The sequence below is a fragment of the Sinohyriopsis cumingii genome, chromosome 16 (assembly GCF_028554795.1).
Source record: "Sinohyriopsis cumingii isolate HCF-2022 chromosome 16, ASM2855479v2, whole genome shotgun sequence".
NCBI classification, from domain to species: domain Eukaryota; kingdom Metazoa; phylum Mollusca; class Bivalvia; order Unionida; family Unionidae; genus Sinohyriopsis; species Sinohyriopsis cumingii.
Window position 1 is genome coordinate 32,792,831 of NC_142976.1, and position 23,518 is coordinate 32,816,348.

The window sequence follows — 23,518 nt, forward strand, 5'->3', positions numbered from 1 at the left end:
TGCCAGTGTCAGTCACCACTCCAACAACAACCACAACCAGAACCCCATTTTGGGCGGAGACACGCCTCTGACGTCCAGTAACCCCTCTGAGAGCCACAGAACTTTGGAATTATGGGTCACGAAAACCAATTTTACTTAACCTTACCCAGTGACAGTTCCATGGAGGTGTTTCCCAACAACACGTTGTGCTGTTACACGGCCAAATTACCTCATGCTATCCCCTTAGATCACGAAGCCCATTGGGAAGTGGCTTTAGTAGAAATGATTCACCCGACCCAAGTCCTCAATGTCCTTCCCAATCAAAATAAATTTGATGTGGAAGTTTATGACGAGCGAGTGCAACAGTACTTGGATACCTATGGCAAATATGACAAGAAAACCCGTTTACAAAATCAAAAGTACACCACCTATCACTTGTTCATTCCCCCAGGCTATTATTTTAGTGGTCAACATTTGGTGAGCACCATAGCCTCCAGGTTTAATGTCGTGTTTCTGAAAGCTTTGGAGGATGCCAAAAAAAGTGTCACCATGGAATACCACAAAGCAGCTCGTCGCTTCTTGATGAAATTTGACGGGAGCAAAATCGTGTCCATTTTATCTTGTCCTGAATTGTTTGACATGTTGGGCGGAGACATGAAGATGAGAATGACCATGATGAAGAAAAACGAATTACCCATCGTTTATGACAACGAGTCTTTTAGGAAGTTATTTCGTGCCCCAGTAGAACTGAATCAAGGACTGAATTTGATGTTCGTGTATTCCGATGTGGTGGAGTACAACGTGGTGGGACACACCTCCGTACCGTTACTGCGTGTCATTCCTTTCAAAGTGGATTCTGCCACGAACGCTGACGAGGAAGGTGGAAACACTTACCACGTCCACCGCGAATTTGTCCATCCTCACTATTTGCCTGTCAGCAAGTCGTATTTGGACACGGTCAACGTTGCTATAAAAGGAGATTTGGGACAAAATATTCCATTCACCAAAGGAAAAGTCACGTTGAAACTCCATTTTCGAAAACGGTTCTCTCACGAGTTGTAAGTCATGTATCCAGTGTACCGAGGAGTTGCTCGACAAAGAGGACACGGTTTAGGAGATATGCTGAAATCGGCCTTTCGTTCGGTGGCCCCGGTGTTGAAACCGATGGTGACACGCGGATTGCACGCCTTGAAAGATGCGGCACTGACGCAAGGCAAAGAATTTCTCCAAAATGTCATCATCGACAAACAAAACCCTAAAGAAGCCTTCATGAGGGCAGGCAAAAATGTCTTGCTGCAAACGGGCAAAGACCTTTTGGGCCGACGAGACACACCTATAAATGCCCAGCACGCTACCGAGTCAAGCATTCAGCAAGGACAAGGCAGAAAGAGACGACGAAGAAAACACCCTTTTACCAGACTTCAAGCTAGAAAGGCCAAGAAAAGAAGAACCGTTCGAGACTTAGACGTTTTCGATTATTGAAACACAGAAAAAATGATGCACCGAGAATCTTGCGCTTGTTCCAAGTCGGAACTGGATCTGTTTGCCATGCCCCCCACCATGATGACGATGCAAGAATCCCAGTGGGTGGAATTTCACCCCGTCTCCTCATTGACAGCCTCAGCTCCCATCGAGTTTGAAATCAAAGGACAACCCAAAGATTACATCGATCTGAATAGCAGTTACTTGTACTTGAAAGTCAAAGTTGTCGATGAGGACAATTCGACCCTAGATGGCGATGAGGTAATAGCTCCCGTCAACAATTTCATGCATTCCTTGTTTAGCGGAGTGGACTTGTACTTGAACAACAAACTGGTCAGCAGCAGCATGGATACTTACCCTTATCGAGCGTACCTGGAAAATCTCTTGACGTACGGAATAGACGCCAAGAACACTCATCTCAATGCCTGTGTGCTATGGGAAGCTGACGAAGCAGAGCAGTTTGAAAACATTCGAAATTAATGCAAGCAAAACACCAAACAATGACGGATTTATAGAACGAAGAGCCAGAATCATAGAAGCCAACACAAGTTTAGAACTAATGGATCGTTTGCATTTGGACATGTGGTTGCAAGAGAAATATTTGCTGAACGGGGTGAATGTTCGCCTGAGACTGAATCGTAGCAGTGCCGCTTTCCATTTTATAGGTACTAGTGCTTGCAAAACTGGCATAAAGGAAGCCAGGCTCTACGTACCACGCGTGGAAGTGTTACCTAAAGTGGGTAACGACATCAGTCAGACATTGAGCAGAACGACCGCTAAGTATCCGATCCGACGCGTGGAAGTGAAAACCTGCACCATTCCCAACGGACAGCGATCCATGATCGAAGATCATCTGTTCCAAGGACAGTTACCCAAACGTTTGATCCTTGGTATCGTCGAGAATACAGCCTTCAACGGAGATTTGGGTGAAAATCCTTTCTACTTTCAAAATTTAGGCGTGTCCAAGATCGAAGTCAGTCGCGATGGCAAGATCTTGTGTACCCGACCCTTTGAGCCTAACTTTGGTGTCGCGAAGAATTACTTGAGATCGTACTTGTCCCTGTACGAAGCCACCGGACAGTTACCAACCAACACCAGTCACGGCATTACGTACGACGATTATGCAAAAGGCTATGCTTTGTGGGCTTTCGATTTCACTCCAGACCAAGGCAGCGACGAGGGACATTTGCACCCTATAAAATCTGGCCAGATTCGTGTGGAAATTCAGTTTGCAAACCGAGAACCTGATGTAACGGTGAACGTCATCCTGTATGCCGAATTCGATAATACCATAGAAATCAACAGTTTGAGAGAAGTCATTCTAGATTACTAGAAGTCATGGAAGACTGTTATCCCTCTTTACCTAGTGGAGAAACTTTGGACATGAAATGTGAGGAGACTGTGGAAGAAGAAGTGATCATGATGAAGTCGAGATGGCCAGAACAAGAAGCCCATTTAGTCTGCTGTTTTGCTAAACACTTGGCGGAAAAAGTGACGGAATTGATCAAGAAAAATTGCTATGGATGTCAAACCGATCATCCCAGTCAAATTCAACACGATAAATGCCTGATGTTGAGTCAAGAAGAAAAATTGGACGAGTACCTTGACGATGCTTGGAGTCTCATCTCGGACGAAGACGTGTGGCACCAGTGGTATAAAGACTTGCGTGAACATTCTTGTCCACCATTAACCACTCAAGAGATCCATCGTATCGAAACTCTCCTGAATCAGAGTGAGGAGACGAAACGAAGAAACGGTTATTTGTCAGACATTTTCAAGCAAAAAGTCAGGATCGAATTGATGACTTATTATTACCTGTGAAGAAGAAGAAAAAAAACACACACAAAACAATGGATACCTGGGAACTTTATTACCTTTTGAACCACAGTTCGTATACGGCTTCTTGGAATCCTGTCGTCTGTGCTAAAGATGAACTCCCTCATCGCAAACCTCAAGACCATCAAGCTTACGTGATCAACACGGACGACAGTCATCTCCCAGGAACCCACTGGGTAGCCGTCTACTTTCCTCAAGAAGGATGTGTGGAATATTTCGATTCGTACGGATTGCCCCCTTTGGAAGACGATATCATCGACTTTATGAGAAGAAATGCTCAAACCACCCGATTCAATAATGTGAAATTACAAGGCACAGATTCCTTGGTGTGTGGACAGTACTGTGTGTATTTTCTGCATCATCGCAGCCTGGGCTATTCCTTAGAACATTTAGTGACTCATTTTGATCCTCGTTCTTCTTCAAGAAACGATGTGAAAGTAGATCGATGTTTTTGTGACCATTATGCTTATCTTTTGTCTCAAGCTAGGAAATGTAGTGTCCATCAATGGCCTAATGATTTCCAACAGTGGAAATCACAATTTCATTCACAACGTTGTCAGCCCTGTTTAAAGTAGAGTGTGAATTGAAGAAAAAATGTTGTGTTTTGAAAAAAAATGTTTGATGTTATAATGTTGGATTATTGTTTAAAATATGTCAGAGTTGTTGTTGGTTAGTGTTAAGTGATTTTTGAATAAAAAATGTTGTGTTTTGAAGAAAAAAAATGCCTTTGTCTTTTGTTTAGCTATAAGAATGTTTGATTCATGCTCTTTGACTTCTTACTATCCCTCTCATGACACTCATTGAACGTTGCGGCTCGAAAACCGTAGAGGGATGTTTTCCTTCACGTCCGCGCTTTGACTTTAAGAACCGGGGAAGTTTCCAGTCTAACCATCCATTGTCGACTCATCCTCCTACGAAGATGTGCTCCAAACTAGCTAAGCTCAACAAAGCCTACGTGAATTTGCATAGGGTCAGACACAGTCTGATACCGAAGCCAGAAGAAATAGAGAATGTGAGAATGTTAAAAGTCACTGAAGACCTGATAGAAGAGCTCTTCAAAGAAGAAGTGAACAGGGAGAAAGAAGAATGGACAGAGAAGTACAGACTTCAGAGACAGCAGCAACAGCAACAGCAACAACAACAGCAGCAGCAGCAACCTGAAACTGACAGAGGCTTTGTCGATTGTCGTATCGACACCAAAGAGTTCTTCTTCTCTTTCCGAAGAAGCAGACCTATCGCCAGAAAGTCTATCCTCAGAGGACATCGCATTCTTAGAAACTAAAAAAGGATTGCCATAGCAAACAAAAAAAACAAAAAACAGCCCTTTTCAGGGCTAACCCAATACCCTAGAAAAGAAATAACCATCAATTTACCAATGTGTGTGTAAATTGAGCAGTGTGAATATAAACACTAACTCTTTTTTTATAGTGTGAAGGTATGTGTTTGTGTATAAGATTGTGTGTTTGTAAGTGCTCACGTACGTTGGTGTGGATAGTAGATTAATATGATGTTTGTTTTTTTGGCTGTTTGAGGTGTGGGGAGAGTTCGTTCGTTATTTGGATTATAGTGGTTTTCGTTCTTTTGAACATGTACCACTTTTTTATTCACGCACTGCGTGATTTTTAATTACTCCTGGGGGAAGGAAAAGGAGCCTCATCCCCCAGGCTTTTATGTACTCAAAGAGTACTTTTTAATTTAGCCACTCAGGTGTAGGACTAACTAGTCCTTAACAACCTGACTGAAAGGCTAATAGACATGAGTGGGAATAGTCACACCACACACTCGTGTTAACAACCTCACTGAAAGGCTAATAGACATGAGTGGGAATAGTCACACCACACACTCGTGTTTCTTAGTTGGATTGAAATGCCCCAGGTGTCAAACCAAGCAGTATGTGACTCCCGCCACGATTGGTCGGCAGCGATGACGTCACATTAGAACACCCGGTCTTGTGGCATTGACGAAGTGGCCCGCTTTTTTGATATCATCAATTGCCTTTCCCAGTCCGATATTCCGGTAGACAGAGCCTTCCTTTTTTCCACTCTGTTTAGGTGGTGCAGGTTCATCAGCTTCATCGCCGCTGGATGATGATACTTCCAGGGCCGCTGCCAGCGTGGAAGTTTCAAATTCTTCATTGTCGTCTGTCAACATTGCCTGGATTTGGCTGAGTATGTTAGTAGAAATAGCTGTGGAAGCTTGATTTAAAAGTTCAGCCAGATGTTGTTTAAGAGACAAGGAGACGGTTAGGAGTATTTTTTTTTTTTTCTTTTGTTTTTATTCATGAATTCCTTATTTATTTTTATTCCCTATCTTATTGGTTTGGAATGAAAACTTGTTTTGTGGTTGTTTGTATGTTATTATGGAGTCCTGTTTTAATTAATTCCTATTTTCCTATTTTAATTTTTTGTGGCCTTAATTGGTTTTTATTATTCGGGGTATGAACGGCTGTGTCAGTTTGTGAACCTACGAGACCTAGCAGGCCGTCATAACTCCCAAACAGTGATTTTGTAATATTCGTCCTTAACTGGTTTTTATTATTCGGGCTATGAACGGCTGTGTCAGTCTGTGAACCCACGAGACCGAGCCGGCCGTCATAATTCCCAAACAGTGATTTGTTATATTTTTAACTGGTCTTTGATTTACTTTCTTAGATTTTTTTGAGTAGATTGGATTCGTGTATAAAACTTATGATATTTTTGAATGTTAGATTAATATTGGGGTTTGTGTTCATCAATAATTCTGGGTATGTTGTAGGGGATCCAATTTTATGCTGTTTAACTTTAAACTTAGCCCTTTCTTTTTCAAGTGTATGGCAGTTGTTAAAAATATGCTCTATGTCTTCTGGGACCCTGCAGTGGTAGCAGTTAGGGTTATGTGGTTGTGGTCTTATGTACTGTCCGAAGCTGTTAGCCAGCTTGGTTTTGCCCGTGAGTATTCTATTTATGAATTTTTGTTCACTGCCTTCTGTTTTGGGTGGTTTCCTATTTCTACATACTTCTTTAATGATGGTTTTTAGTTTCCTGCCTTGAGTGCTTGTGTTCCATAATTCCTTCCATTTATTATCAATGAGGGTTTTAGATATGCTATTGAGTTCGCATATGCTATAATCTAGGTTGATGTGAGTGGTTTCGTTTAGTTTTTGTTTAGCTGTTATATCTGCCATATCGTTACCTGGTATGTTAATATGGGATGGTATCCACATAAATTCTACTTGTAAGTTATTATTGTTCAGTATTTTTAACAATAAATTGGTTTACCTAAGATAGTTTTCTCTTGATTTGGTGTTGTTATTAAGTATTGAGTTTATGACGCTTAGCGAGTCACTTATTATTACCGCTTGGAGTATTTTGTTCTCTTTGATCCATTTGAGTGCTTCAAGTATGGCCCAGAATTCAGCTGTGTATATAGAGCAGAGGTTAGGTAGTCTTCGTCCTACTTTAATGTTAAGTTCGGGGATTACGTAAGCTGCTGCTGTTCTGGGTGGTTCTGTAATTTTGGATCCGTCAGTGTAAATCTTAATGTAGTTGCAATATTTTGAGTTGATTTCTTCTGTACAGATTGTGTTTAGTTTGAGTTCCTGTTCGTTTTTATTGCCATATTTCGTAATGAGGGTGTTAACTGTGGGGTTGATATTTATCCATGGTTCTTTGTCATAGTAATTTGCAATTTCTGCTTGGAGTTTGTCTATAGGAAGTTGTTCAACTAATTGATGGACTAATTTCAATGCTGGTATGTTTTGTGATAATTTAGTTCTAAAAGGTATGTTACATTTATTTATAGCTAGCCGGGTGGGGTGTGTGTCGGGGTGTGTTGTTAGCCTGGCTGCATATCTGAGGGTGAGTTCTTGTCTTCTAAGGTGGAGCGGCAGTTCTCCAGTTAAGATTTGAAGTTCCACTAGTGATGTGGATGGTAGTGCACCAGTGCAAATAATTAGGGCCTTTCTTTGTATGCTATCTAGTTTTTTGAGGTTATTTTGGGGTGCCGAGTTGTAAATTTGGCATCCGTAATCTAGTTTAGATCTAATTAACGATTTATTTAATGCTAGTAAGGTTTCTTGATTGGATCCCCAGGTGGTTCCTTTAAGGGTTGTAAGGAGGTTAAGGTCTTTATTGCACCTTTTGACTAGTTCGTTTATGTGGTGTCCCCAGTTTAGCTTGGAGTCATAATGCATTCCTAAAAATCGTGCTACATTTACGAATTTAATTTCTTGATTTTGGATGGTGAGTTTGGGAAACTGATTTTGTAATTTACGTTTGGTGGTGAATAATACTGCTATGGTTTTTCCATGGGATAATTTGAAACCCCATTTATCAGCCCATTTCCCTATTTTGTTTAAACTTGTTTGACTATCGCTGATTACTTTGTGGTTGGAGGGGTTTCCTGCTCTCCATAATCCAGTATCATCAGCAAATTGTGAGAGTTCAATTAGTTTTGATGTTAAGTTGGTATCCAAGTCATTAATCATGATGTTGAAAAGGGTTGGGCTGAGTACGCTCCCTTGTGGTGCACCGTTTTCAAGTGTGTGTGGGGAGAGTAGATTTGGGGTTGGATTGGATTGCTTTGCGTATGTGGATAGTCTATTGAAGTGATTAATGAAAAAAATTTTAGAATAGGAATGGGTAGCATAAAAAAGTGAGTGAGTGTTTCTTTTAGGTCCGCGCGTTGGTTCTTTGGTCATGATCTAGGTAAGATCAATTTTATGTTTTTAGGGGGATGTTTTCCTTCACGTCCGCGCTTTTACTATAAATTGAAACTCACTCGGCAGTCTAGCTACCCTTGTTAATTGATCAACACCACCAGAAGAATGAACACCAGAATTGTGAAACTGCTAGAACTCCAGATGCACCTGGAATATGCCAGGCGCATAGTAAATGAACTATCCGCGGAAGCCATAGTAGAAGAGGCAAGAATAAAGAAGGAAGAGGAGGAGAGACGAGAGAGGGAAGAGGAGGAAAAGAAAATAGGAGAGAGGATGACTTACAAGATACCAGAGACAGAGGATTGGGGTGCTGAAGCCAATCATTCCGCCTCTGCACTCCCAAGAAGAAAGGTGAAAGGAGACTGGGGAAGAAGATGCGTGTGTGGCGCCAGGCCAGGAAGGTGCCATCATTAGATAGGTGCATCTGGAGTTCAAAAGAAACCAACAGCCCTTTTCAGGGCTACCCAATACTCTAGAAAAAAAATAACTGTAAATTTGCCAATGTGTGTGTGTGTAGGTAGAGTAGTGTGAATATAAACACTAACTCTTTTTTCATAGTGTGAGTGTATGTGTGTTTGTGTTTGTGTTTGTGTTTGTAACTGCTCACGTAAGTTTGTGTGAATAGTAGATTATGGGTTTATTTATTGTTTCTTAGCGTATGTGAAGAGTATAGTCTGGGTTTTATTATACGAAATGAGAAAATAGGGGATGTTTTCATTCACGTCCGCGCGTTGTTTTGGTCATGATCTAGGTAATATCAATTTTATGTCTTAGGGGGATGTTTTCAATCACGTCCGCGCTTTAAGTATAAAACTAACAGTGTTTGCCATTGGAGCCCATTCTACGGAATAAGCAAACAAGAAGATGACAGCAGCTTCAGCTTTGTACAACAACCTTATGGGAAGTTGGTATTGGATGGTGGATGGATTGAATGTAGCAGAAAGGCTTGAACAGGAATGGAGACATGCAGTGAAAAAAGACTTCGTCTCAAGACAAGTAACCAGCCTCCACTTAGCCATCGATATTGTAAAAGAAATGATAGAGGATGAGGAGAAGAGAATCAGAGGTTTAATTAACCCACCGTATGTGAAAGTGGGTAAGTTGAAAGAAGCGATAGTTTATGTGACGAGTGTAAGGTGTTTTTTAGAAGACATTCTAGAATGGACAGATTGGTCTTTTGTGAAGTGGGGCTTAGACAAGCTTAAGAAAGCCGAAGAAGTAATGAGAAATGTGCTGACCGAAGAGGTCAAGAAGATCAAAGAAAAGTGGTCAAAGGAAAGAAAAGAAAAAGAAAATAGAAAGAAAAATGAAGAACTAGAGAAACTAAACTCAAACTGGATGAAAATCCAAGAGAAGTTCCGAGCCATGGGTCACCCGGACTGGATGCCGGAAACAGAAAAGAAGAAAGGAATGATGGAAAAAATAAGAGGATGATGGAAGAAGTTAAGGAGTTAGAAGAAGAAGAAGAAGAAAAAAAAAACAAAAGCCCTTTTCAGGGCCACCCATATTTCTCGAAAAGAGAATGACTTTCCATTGCCTACCCTATTTTTTTAAAAATTTAAAAAAAAAAAAAAAAATCCCATGTTCAATTCCCCTTGTCCCTAGATAGACCCACACTTTATTCCCCCCCCCCCATGTTCAATTCCCCTTGAGGCTAGAGTGACCCAAGACTTTTTTCTCCATGTTCAATTCCCCTTGAGGCTAGAGTGACCCAAGACTTTTTTCCCATGTTGAATTCCCTTGAGGCTAAATTGACCCACGATTTTTCTCCATGTTAAATTTCCCTTGAGGCTAAAATGACCCAAGGGGGGTCTGTAATGCTAATTCCCATTGAGGCTAAAGTGCCCCACTTCACTACTTCCATTATCTCGTACAAACTGACCATAATTTCCATTATCAGAAATCTGAAATAACCATACTGATACAGGATCACTTTAATTTATTTCGTTAATAAAATCAAATATATCTCCTTAGTAAAATTTAACTGCTAGATTTAGTAGAAATATTGTTACTGCATTAGTCCACGCATGCGTATTTTGATCAATAATTTCAATCGAATTTCCTTTCGATATATATTTTGATTCGTAGAAATCTCTCCGGTAATTGTTTTTACCATTATTGGAAATTTTAGTTTCTTTCCTAGCTCAGCGACGTCTTTGATAGATGCTCCCGTATCTTTAACTATTTCTCATCACTAATTTATTATTTTACGTCTTTTATCCGTTAAACCATTTCCACGTATCGGGTTTGTAAAATGTTACGTTACTCGTTCTGCTACACAATTTATTTCTGAAAATATCATCGATTTCAGATTAATAATGCTGAGTTTATCATTTATCGGATAAATTCCATAAAGAACCGTGGTTGTAGGATACGCTCTTTCATAATACGGTTTGTCTATACCAATCAAGATTCCTGGTTTGGAATTTTTACTTAAGATGGCAATATTTATTATTATGAAGGACCGAGTAACGTTTGTCATTAACAATCCAAGTATTATTGCTTGTTTCTGCTAATACAATAAACTTTACTCTGAAATTTTTTTTTTGATTCTCGAGATAATTAATCATCATTGCCGCTCGTTTGTCGTTCATTGTTGCATCGGTGTTACGTATGACTTTCCACGTCGACCACTCATGACATGCATCATCTTTGCTAAATTCTTTCTTAGCGTCATGAATAGTATTAATGAAAGCTGTATTCTTCGGATCAATCCGAGCTCGCATCTTTAAGTCAGGACATGTTATGTCAAGATTAACTTTAGAAGGCTTAATCTTAATCTCCATTAATTCGTTCATATTATAATTAAGATATATATATATATATATATATATATATATATATATATATATATATATATATATATATATATATATATATATATATATATATATATATATATATATACTACAACTTCTTGTGACACAGTTTGTGTAAAAGATTTACAACGTGTACGAAGAGGATGTTTAGGACTTAAGCTGTCTTTGAAATGTGTTCGGGTTAAAAGAAAAACACTTGTGTGTGCAATTTGGTTTAAAAAATACATAGAACTGAAAAGATTTTATGATAAAAAATAATACTGATAATAATGATGAAGTTATAAGAACGGTAAAAGGTTATCAAGATATATTTTAAAAATAATCATTTAAACAAAGAATATAATATATAAATGGATCAAAAATGTTTTGTTTGACATCATATAATTAAAAATTATGAAGCATCCCGTGATGGAGTAATCAGAAAGGATCGACTAAAAAAAAGTCGGTAATGTTAATAGTACTTCTGATTATCTAACGTTTGGAAAGAAAAAGTATTACACTCATAATGTTATTTACGAATGTCATCACGGAGTAATCGTTGAGGTCTTGTGATCGACCATAATGATTCAAATGATTTGTGTAATTTGCAAGCCATCACACAGAGTCAAATTTCCAAATTTGGTTAAATTGGTGTACAGAACACATTGCAAAAAGGGCGGTTAAATTTATAAGTACAGAGACATGTGAAGAAATAATACTTCAATCAATGAACACAGCTGGCAAATAGTTTGATATTTGCATGCCATTGGTTCAGAGCGTCACTGATACAATAACAAATCTGCTTTATCTAAGAAATATAAGCAAAAGATAACTTTTCATTATTATTGAAAGGAGATAACTCTGTCAAGCTAATATATCTCCGGTAGAGTAATTCAGTAGTTATCTTGCTTGTTGCTACTAATATTATATTAATATTTATTTATTAAGTTTTTGTGTCATTATACTCATTGTCAGAATAATTATTAATTTATTCTGAGACTTCTATTCATTCGTGGGTAAGATTGCATTTTCATATAATATATGTCAAATTGTGGAAGTTACCCCAGTCATGAAACATATAAGGTTCCTTTTTATGTCAAGTAAAATGTGAAGATAGAACGGTTATTTATTCATTTTTGATGAGATATAAACCTGTCAGGCTAAAGCTCACTCCGGTAGAGTAATTCAATAGTTACCTTGCTTATTACAACGTAGTGATCTCAAGAAGGGAGATAACTCTGCAGCATATCTTTCTCCAGTTGATCTTAATTTTTTATCATTTTAATTGTGATAATTAATATAAACGGAGTAACATTACTGCATAATAGACCAGATTAGTAGAGGAATATTTGCACTTTCTAACTTATCAACAAAATCATGACATTAAACAGGTCACAAACGCCGTTACATGTATAATACAGCTAAGCTATTTTTAGATCTCTAGGTGAATGGCAGTATTTCAACCTTGACTATTATTTTATGCACTGTGTTTAGAAACTGAAATAGAACTAGAATTTATTTACTCAGCATAATAATCATCTATAGGAATCCAGCATAGGTAACTTTATAATACTTTCTGAAACATATATCAACAAGATTGGATAGTACGCAGTGGTAGAGCGGCTAATGCTCATACTCGAGGGTCGGCGTTCGAAACCCGTGATAAAACATAATGTCGATGGTGGCGATATTTCGCAATTTTTAACTAAATAATTGGGGGTTTATATATATATATATATATATATATATATATATATATATATATATATATATATATATATATATATATATATATATATATATATATATATATATATATATATATATATATATATATGAGGTACTTGCGGTGTAAATATATATCAAATATATCCTTTTTTTAGCTTGATTCTATTTATCAACATTATTTGACAGCTGCCATCAATGGCATTACATGCAAGATTGACTGGGATTGTTGAAGTTATATTTACAATTCCTGTTGAAATATGTATGCCGCTAATGTATCATTATTATGGTTGAGAACGTTTGATGATGGGGATATTTTTCTGTATGCATCAACGATTTGTGGACAGTTTTCATTGTTGATATCATTTAGCTGTATTTTTAGTTAGATAGGTTCAAATTCTTGTATAATAAATGTTGTCAGATCTGCTTCAGATATTTTATAAGGATTGAGAAATATTTCTTTATAACTAAATATTTTTTTCTGGTGATGTAATTGTTGGATTACTTTTATGATATCAACATTTGCTTGATTAATATACGCAAGGTCTGATGTAATTTTATTTAAATGTTGCATTGGTTACACAATTTTCTTTTTTAGATTGTCATTAGGATACTAAACAGTATAATAGATAAATAACTGTTCTAGTGCTGCTGATATAATTGCATGTTCATGTTTAATATATCTAGATAATGATTTGAATATTCTTTCATGAACAACATACACTTAATTTTCATCACGCATGACTACATAACTAGGAAAGAGATATTGAAGTCTTGGGTGCCATGAAGATTATTTTCGATATTGTGGTTCGTTTATATAAAAATCCAAATGTCTTTTATACTCTGGTGCTATTTCAGGCAATCCATCATTGATTTGTTCGATTTGATAATTGCTTGCTGGAATTGAGACAACTTGCGATGATATTAACAAGGCCAGCAATTGTTGATGCAGGTGAAACACAAATTGTTTCAACTGCTGGCGATGTCATTGTTATTGTTGATAATAATATGCCGGTTCCAGCAATGACAGAAGACGCCGTATATTCAATTATGTCATCAACAACTCGACGTCTGCGATATTATTTTACTTTAAAGGTATATTCCTCAACGATAATTTTTAATTTTGTTTGCCATTCACGTGCATGATTGTATCCGTAATGTTCAACGTTGATTGGGGAGGTCATTATATTTCAAGTAGGTGTTAATTTAGCAAATGATTCAAAACACCAATAATACAATACGAGGTTACCTTTTCTTCTGGTTCCACAACGAATATTCCCTCGTCGTTTTGGTCCAACATCATAAACATATCCAGATGATCCAGTTAGTGGAAAATGCAGTGAAATTGTAGTACATATTTTATACGTTGTAACACCAAGTACTGAGAGCCTGTATATACCGGTAACCTCAGCGAGATATTTAATAGTTTTTTAAGTGGTGACTATAAAGCTGATCCAGATCTTGCCGCATATAATGCACGATCGGTAATTGTTTTATTTCAGAGAGCTTAATGTCGATGTCTGGTGGATTTCCATAATATTCGATAATGGATCTATTTATGTTTCTACGAACATTTGTAAACGCTTGTATATGATTAGAGTTATCATATCTGAATGTGGTCATTCCATCGTTGATTGTCATTAACGAGTTCATCATCAGAATGTTGCTATCATCGACATATTTCTTCATTGCAGCGTCATGGCTTGATTCTGGTTCTCAAAGACCACTAATTGTAGTATTAGTCATATTGACAGAACCGGTCATTGTATTACCTGTGGTTAATAAACTAGCATTGATGTCATTTCAAATCATGTTGTTGTTGCTGTCTACATATATTTTTTTGTTACCATATCATCATCCGATTTTGGTTCTCTCACATTAATAATTGCATATTTACTCATATTGAGATCGCCGTACATAATATCCCCAATTCTTCTGATACAACGAGCAATTTCTTCCATGATTGACAGAGCTGATTCATCTGATTAATTAATTTTACCGTTTTTAGTAAACACCACTAACTTATCTAATGCTGCACCTGGAACCCGCAGAATAATATCTGTCAACGGGATATTACTCGTCTTTACTTTGCATTGTTTATCCTGAAAGCAACGACTTCATTTTGATCTACATATGCAAAACGCAAAAGATTAGCGAGTTCATCTTTGACCTCGTCTAGGGTTGCATACTTAGATACGTCGCCTTGAAGTTTACCTTGAGTATTACTCAGACAAGATCTTCCGTAAATATCTACCATTATACTTTACGATCTGTTTAAAACTATTAACGGCTACTTGTATTCTCGTGCACGACTTTATGAGACGGTAATGTTGGTAAAAGATATTGCGTCGAGTACAGCAATTGCTTTACGCCCGCATATTTGCACATCGGGTATTGTCTGTGTTGGCAATGTTGAATACCTCACTGCAGTTTTTATTGATTTCACGTAACTTATAAATTCTTTTTGGTTGCGCCAACCCATACGAATCAAAACAAACAATTCCACGTGGATCAATTGTATATGCAACACAATGAGTACCAGGAGCAGAACTATTATCAAAATTGATAATACAGGTTTCAATAGTGTTTGGTTGTTCTAGTAATTGATCACGCATAAAAACACCTCTGAAATTTTTTATATTCGATTTTTAGCATCATTAAGTAAATCACAATTTGACATTGGAAGGATAAACGAACCGTTTCTTAAAGTCTCATACCTTTTCCGTATCGATAAGGGGTTCCTGGTAATCTTAGACCCCTTACCCTCTTTTTAAAATAATATTCCTGCTATTTTGTCAAAAGCAATTTTACCAGCAGCGTCAACAGCACCAAGTGCAGCTGTTTTTGCAATAACTGGAGCTGCAGCTAATACAGCTGCTATAGCTGCTGCAAGAAGTGAAAATATACTACCTTTCTAATTGAGTCTTTAACCGCACCAGCAGAAAGATTGAGTTTAAAGCCTGTTTTTGATTGTTTGGCGCTATTTAAATGTTTGAATTGATGTTCTGACGATGATTTTTTTTTTACCTCATTTGATTTGATCTTGTTTTAGTGATATTTTTATTCTGCAGTTTTTCGCTGAACTTGATTGAATCTTTTTAATCTGACAAAGAGCAGACTAACACTAACATGATGAGTTGACATTATAAATAACGTGATTGATTTAATTACATGTTTTCTACTGGAGCATCAATAACTCTCATCCGTCCACCAGTACCTTCAAGTAACATATCTTTATCGCTGCAATTGCTCTGTAATTAGAAACAGCTCCAATATGTCTAATCACATGAGCTCGAAAGTGAATATCAATGACAGATTGTCTAGCTAAATCAAGATGTTCCAGTGAAAAGTAATAAATCGGATACAGATTTGTAAAATCTAGTTGTGATATTTGTAGACCATTATCTACATTTTGATAACATCCCATAAAAGTCATTAAACGATGATGATCACGTGCTACACCATTTAATTCAAAATTCAATAATATTTCTTCAGCTGGTTCGTGATGTCCATTTATCCTCAGTGAAATTTCAGAAACCCCAAGTTTGTCGAATATCAGTGGACTTTCTTCTTGCGAGTTTACTCATTCAGCATTTTGAAAAACAATGAAAATATATCTTGGCGCAGAAACACCTTGCTGAGATGTTTTATGCCACGTAAATAAACCATTAACAGTACCTTTTTCACTGTATGTAGATGTTGTTAACCATGATAATAATGATTTCCCGCCTTGTTCGATAAAAGAGAGTAATGTTTGTTCTTCGGCAGTTGTAGGAGACATTACCGGCAACCACAACGAAAGTTTTGTTAGTAATACTTTACCAGCATTTAATCCAATACCTTCTCGCCAGAGTGCAGCATGGTCAGTAGCTTTTTCTTACAAGTACAAATGTATGCTTGGCTCCAAAATTAACTTTTCTGCCATTTTTACGAAATCCAATGATGTGAGACAGTGGAATTACACACAAAAATATTTTCCTGTCACCTTTCAACATTGATCCACGTGTTGGAAAATCTAAAGTGAAGCGTGTATTAACGCTAATCATTACATTTTGTGAATCAACATCATCGATGTTGGCAGCGTTTCTTGGTTGTCCTATAGTATATGCTCTTTGTCAGAAGTGTCTTGAACAAACATCAAAGTCTTTCTGAATTGATTCAATATTTTTTCCGTCAATCATGTATGTAGCACTATCAAATAATGCCAAAGTACCGTTATTTACAAAACTAATTATATCGATAGCTCCGATTACGGTTTTATCGGCTTTTAAAATTGCACCTTTTGCTTCAATAAATGCTTCGTCGGGTAAGAACTCTCTGCTTGTATCTTGAAATTGTAATTCGATTCTTCTCCGCTGATTTGGTAGCCTTGCGTCATAAAAATAAAATTGATAATCACTTATATATTCGTCTTAAGAACTGGCGCGTCCACGTCAAATGCCGGATCGGATATAGGTTTGAACACTTTATTATATGTATTATCGTCTAACACGAAGACCACTTCCCGCTATTATACGAGCAGTTATATTTTTTCTGCTTCACGAGCCAACTCTGATATTTTTTTTATCTGCGGCTTGATTTATTATTTGACTGACATTTGCAGCCATAACTTCAGTACTGGGTAATTTTACTGGCTGAGGGTTTCGTCGAATTAATCGTGTTAGTCTGTCCATGATTGCTGAGAATGCTGTAACACCAACATTACCAACTGCGTTATGACCTTTTTCACGAACAAAATCAATGTATGTCATTCCTAGTTGTTGTATTGATTGGGGGCTATCCTTCTAAATAGTTCATCTCCGTAAGCTGCTTTATAAGTAGAATAATCGCTAATTTTTCACTCTGACAATTACATGTTCACCTTGAGCATTATGTATAATCATCTTATTTGTTATTCATTTATTTAATCACTGTGACAATCATCAACAATTTCATCCATAAGAGGCCGATAAACATTGCTTTCCATGATACCGCCTGTAAATAATCTTCGACAAATATCGACGATTTCATTAATGATTTCGGTCGAATTATTTTCAGCTCGTTTTCTTCCAATTAGAATTTCTAATCTATCTACTCAGAAAGAACATTGTTAGGACACGCAATAAAACTACGTAATTGAGTAAACACTTCCAGTAGCTGGGGAGGTTGAGGTTTATATTTTTCAAGAAATTTATCAGTGTCAATTCCGTTTACAGCAGCAAACGAACCAGCAATTCTACGCATACGTTCTTTTCCTGCCTTTTGTTTAAATTCAATAAAATCCTGACCAGTAGTATCTAATACATCTCTATTTCTATGAGCGGCATATACCTCAGTAATCTATTTTTCAAGTTGTCGATATTCAACAAATTTATCTCTCAAAACATTTCTCCTACCTTCATATCTAGAAAAATGAAATACTACATCTTTATTTCCAAATTTGGATTGAACATGTTTCTTCAATATACTTCGATAAGCCTTTGGAGTGAATCATTGTTCTTGTTGAGAAGGTTGTGGTTCTCGAAAAGAAACTTTTAGAGGCGGTGTAGAAGATAATTGTCGTCGTTCTAGTCGTTGTTGTGGAACGGGAAGTTGAAAAGACTGTTCTTGTTGAGAATGTTCTTGTTTTTTTGTTTGGGAAATCTACAAATTTTGAAGGAAGAATTTTAGTGTAAGATTTTAGTTGAGGAAGTTGTGCTTGTTCTTGCTCAGGAGGTTCTAGTTGAGAACCTTGATGGTTTTTTCCTTGTTCTTTCTCCATTTCGAGATAGTGATTTATTCCCTCATTATAAACTCGATACACCGGATCATTCGTGCTTACTTGACTAATTCCTTGGTGTATACAAAAAAAAAATCCAATTATACCACATTTAACAATGTAAACTCTTAATATAATTAGGTTTTAAAAATATATGTCTTTCGGCAAAACTCCCGGTAGCAAACGTACCTAATTCACGTACATCGTCAAATTTTCTTATCGATTATATACCTCCTTCAGTACATTTTTCTATAAAAACAAATTCCTTTTCTCCCTTTTGTAGGGTTAACTTTGGTTCTTCTTTTTCTTCGTCAATACCCCATTTGCTTTTGTTAAGGATTTAAAAACTGTTCTCTACCTTCTCTGAATTCAGCTTAAGATTCTTAACATTCTTGAAGTTTTCGTCTAACAGAATCACGTACAGGATGAAAATTTATGTTATTACTTCTGATCTTTCTCGAGCTATTCTAACCGTATAAGACTCTAAACCTGGTGTCATTTATTGATATAAATAATGATTTAATTATAGCAGCAGAGGACGTGCGACCTCAATGGTTTGCCGGCGTGTAAACAAAACACACATACAAATTTAGAAAAAAATACAAACCACCACGTAACAAATAAAAAACTAAGAGGTTTCGGTTTGTTGTTATTGACTTATTTTTTTCGTTTTCGTAGGAAGCTTTATTTTTTCAAAAATGACGTTCCAGCAAAAGGTCTGTTCACCTCTTCTGCAGCTGAACTTTAGAGCAGTAGCTTTTAAATGTGTACCTTAAAAACCTATGTAATATCTCGCACGTTTATTTTATTCCAATATACAGATTGCAAGAAAATTACTCTCGACTTTCAAAATCGGGCAACAATGAAAACGAATATGACAAGGTCCAGTACATTGAAAAGTAAGTACAATCCAGAGATGCTTTACAACAGTATATGTAATAGTCATATGTTGTCAAAAAAATTCTGAATGAAAGTAAACTAAAATTATGCCCAGTAATTGAAATCATCTTGTAAAACTTAACCGATGTTGTTTTGATTCCACGTTATCCTTCTCACCGTCTTAGTTTACGAAAATACACAAACATGCCAACAAGCAACATGATTCTTCTGCACAAATTGTGTCTACCTCCTTATAGATTTTGTGACCGTAAGTCATTACTGTTGCAAGCTGATAGAATCTCCATATACCAGATAATTTTACCAATAAATTTATATGCATCTTCTGACGGAATATTTATTTATTTTCTATGATTTATAGAAACTGAAAAATCTGTGCTGTAATTGATTTTGTCTATAAATCAACTATGTTTTATTCCTCAGCTGACATCGAGACATACTGGTGAAAATACTATTTTGGAAAGAATCGGAGATAGTGGTACTAATGACAGATTCAGTACAAAATTTAAGAAGGCGCACGTAAATTGATAACAATAGACTCAAGTTTACTTCGGATATTGGAACTGCTGCTTTTATCACGACCTTTTCTCCCATGCATCAAAATCAACTGAACTTGAGCTCCTCTCCAGCCAGCTGCGCTACGTTTCCTCTCGATACTTATTTCTCTCTTCCCTTTTAACCAAATCACATTAAGATATTCAATGACACTGTCAGCATTTTAGGTTTCCCTCCCCTATTGGAAATTTGATAAACTAAAACATTATATATATATATATATATATATATATATATATATATATATCTTGCAACATTCTTGGAAGAAAACGAAACTAGTCATTGGCTTTGACTTTACAACCCAGTGTTGAAGAGTTGTTTTGTGTTTGTCGGATATTTCGAGCTATCTGGTTCTAAAATGGCCCCCGTTGTTATTAACGATTACGAGGTTGTCGAATTGACTTGTTGAGGGTAATTTATCAAAAAGACTGCTCTTTATTGATATATTTTCTTTATTTGAGAGGGGACCCTGTAGCTCCCAGCATTGAACACAAATCATTTAGCATTTGTGCTACAACGTGAACTACAAGGTTTGTAAGATAAGATTATGAACGTGGATATTTTAATGCAAATTAATCCAGATTTAATACTTAAAAATGATGTTTATCATATTTGGTACTATACTGGAATGCAGATTTGCTGGTACTGTTCGCGAGTATGGGCTTGGGTGGTGATCTAAGGATAATGTACGTCAATTGTGTCCTTGAAGTTATTGAGCTGACAGGAAAACAGCAGTAACTACACGTGCCAAGGAAAAGAACTAAATTTATAGACATTACTAGCATCTCTAGACGAAAAAGAAGCCAAGTTGAAAACTAATATTCTGACTTTCTGTCGCGTTTGATTAATTTGTACCACTGTATTTGTATGGGGAAAGGTTTGTCAAATTTTATGAGAACTTGTAGCCAGACTGTTTTTTCATAATTCAGCAAATAAAATAAAATGTTTAAAATAATTTTAATGTAAAGTAAACGAGAACGTTCCATCCAAATCGATGTATATATTGATTTATGTGCGGTTTATGTTTGGAAAAATATGCAATCACATCACACAATTATAGAAATGCTAAAATAGGTGTAACGGTCTTATGCTATGGAAACTTTCATTAGCACGTGGAAGGAACAACTACTTCAGTTAAGAAAGGTATGGTAAAGTGTATTATTATTCAAATAATACTAAACTCATCTGATATCCTTTATATATATATATATATATATATATATATATATATATATATATATATATATAATGAGTGCTTAGAATTACATAACAGTCAATTATTTTCTTAGTGACATGCATCAGATTATCGATTTACAACCAAAAAAAACATGCATGTATGTTACATTGAGAGCTTCTGTGCAGTAATAGGCTTCATGCAAGAGATGAAACGAAATTGTGTCAAATTAGTGAATAGATCCAGTAACAACATGTTACTGTTCTAGTTCAGCATAAAATGTACGAGCTGTAAATGCTATTGATCAGATTGGTGTGAAATACACGATATGTACATGATACTTTTCTACATCAGTATGAAATACACGATATCTAGATGCCCTTTAATTCTACATCAGTATGAAATACACGATAAGTAGATGCCCTTTAATTCTACATCAGTATGAAATACACGATAAGTAGATGCTATTTTTATACATCAGTATGAAATACACGATATGTAGATGCTATTTTTATACATCAGTATGAAATACACGATATGTAGATGCCCTTTATTTCTACATCAGTATGAAATACACGATATGTAGATGCTATTTTTATACATCAGTATGAAATACACGATATGTAGATGATACTTTTCTACATCAGTATGAAATACACGATATCTAGATGCCCTTTAATTCTACATCAGTATGAAATACACGATAAGTAGATGCTATTTTTTCTACATCAGTATGAAATACACGATATCTAGATGCCCTTTAATTCTACATCAGTATGAAATACACGATAAGTAGATGCCCTTTAATTCTACATCAGTATGAAATACACGATAAGTAGATGCTATTTTTATACATCAGTATGAAATACACGATATGTAGATGCTATTTTTATACATCAGTATGAAATACACGATATGTAGATGCCCTTTATTTCTACATCAGTATGAAATACACGATATGTAGATGCTATTTTATACATCATTATGAAATACACGATATGTAGATGCTATTTTTATACACCAGTATGAAATACACGATATGTATATGCCCTTTATTTCTACTTCAATATGAAATACGCGATACGTAGATGCTATTTTTATACATCATTATGAAATACACGATATATAGATGCTATTATACATCAGTATGAAATACACGAGATGTAGATGCTATTTTTATACATCAGTATGAAATACACGATATGTATATGCTAATTTTATACATCAGTATGAAATACACGATACGTAGATGCCATTTGTATACATCAGTATGAAATACACGATAAGTAGATGTTATTTTTATACATCATTATGAAATACACGATATGTAGATGCTATTTTATACATCATTATGAAATACACGAAATGTAGATGCTATTTTTATACATCAGTATGAAATACACGATACGTAGATGCCATTTGTATACATCAGTATGAAATACACGATAAGTAGATGTTATTTTTATACATCATTATGAAATACACGATATGTAGATGCTATTTTATACATCATTATGAAATACACGAAATGTAGATGCTAATTTTATACATCAGTATGAAATACACGATACGTAGATGCCATTTGTATACATCAGTATCAAAAACACTATATGTAGATGCTATTTTTATACATCAGTATGAAATAAACGATATGTAGATGCTATTTTTATACATCAATATGAAATGCACGCTATGTAGATGTTATTTTTATACATCAGTATGAAATACACGATACGTAGATGCCATTTGCATACATCAGTATGAAATACACGATATGTAGATGCTATTTTTATACATCAGTATGAAATATACGATATGTAGATGCTATTTTTATACATCAGTATGAAATACCCGATATGTAGATACTATTTTAATACATTATTATGAAATACACGATATCTAGATGCTATTTTGATACATCATTATGAAATACACGATATGTAGATGCTATTTTTATACATCATTATGAAATACATGGGCTGTAAATGCTATTGTTCTAGATCAGTATGAAATGAAATGGATTTCATGAAATACAATGAATCAAAATGCATGCAGAAAATTGACTTTTGATCTCAGAGAAACTCGAAGCAATAATTTAAACAAATAATTCTGCAAATAATTACAAACTTACATCAATAAGCATCTTGTATTCAATTAAGACTAACCTTATGCTTTATTGAGACTCGCTCTACTATGCAGCTGAATCTCTGTCTTTGGTGTCCTGAATTTTCCGACACACTTCCCTAGGGCAATTTAACGAGGAGAATACTTTCAACAAATTTTCGGAGCTACATTCTGGCTTGCGTCAGAAACTTAGACTACTAAATTCGCGAGAGGCATTTGTTAAAACCTTGAATATCGCCTGGGAACACATACACACACACACACACTCGTGATGCTAAGGCAATCAGGATTACTTTCTGTAACAATAGAAAATTATAACACTCCCATCGAAGTCATAATAGTCTTCTCAAGTCCTCCTTTATTAACAAGGGGTCTGCAAAATGAAATTTTATGACAACTGTTTCAAATGGCCCAAAATTTTGCTCTATTTTGTCTCAAGTCGGTCATTTTTCGCTACATGACCATACACTGCCATATCTGTCGGACCGATCTCGAACGGACTCTAATTGAAA

At 35.9% G+C, this 23,518-nt stretch overlaps 1 protein-coding gene across 1 annotated transcript in view; it reads left to right on the forward strand.

Moving 5' to 3' along the window:
* The window catches only part of LOC149780169 (uncharacterized), a 104,728-nt gene extending 81,796 nt beyond the window's left edge, over positions 1 to 22,932 (forward strand). The window contains exons 9-10 of the mRNA XM_089936914.1: positions 19,078 to 19,155; positions 19,577 to 22,932. Coding sequence (XP_089793040.1) covers positions 19,078 to 19,155; positions 19,577 to 19,580 — 82 coding nt within the window. The 3' untranslated portion in view covers positions 19,581 to 22,932. The remainder of the gene's footprint in view (positions 1 to 19,077; positions 19,156 to 19,576) is intronic.
* Positions 22,933 to 23,518: the final 586 nt, after the last annotated feature.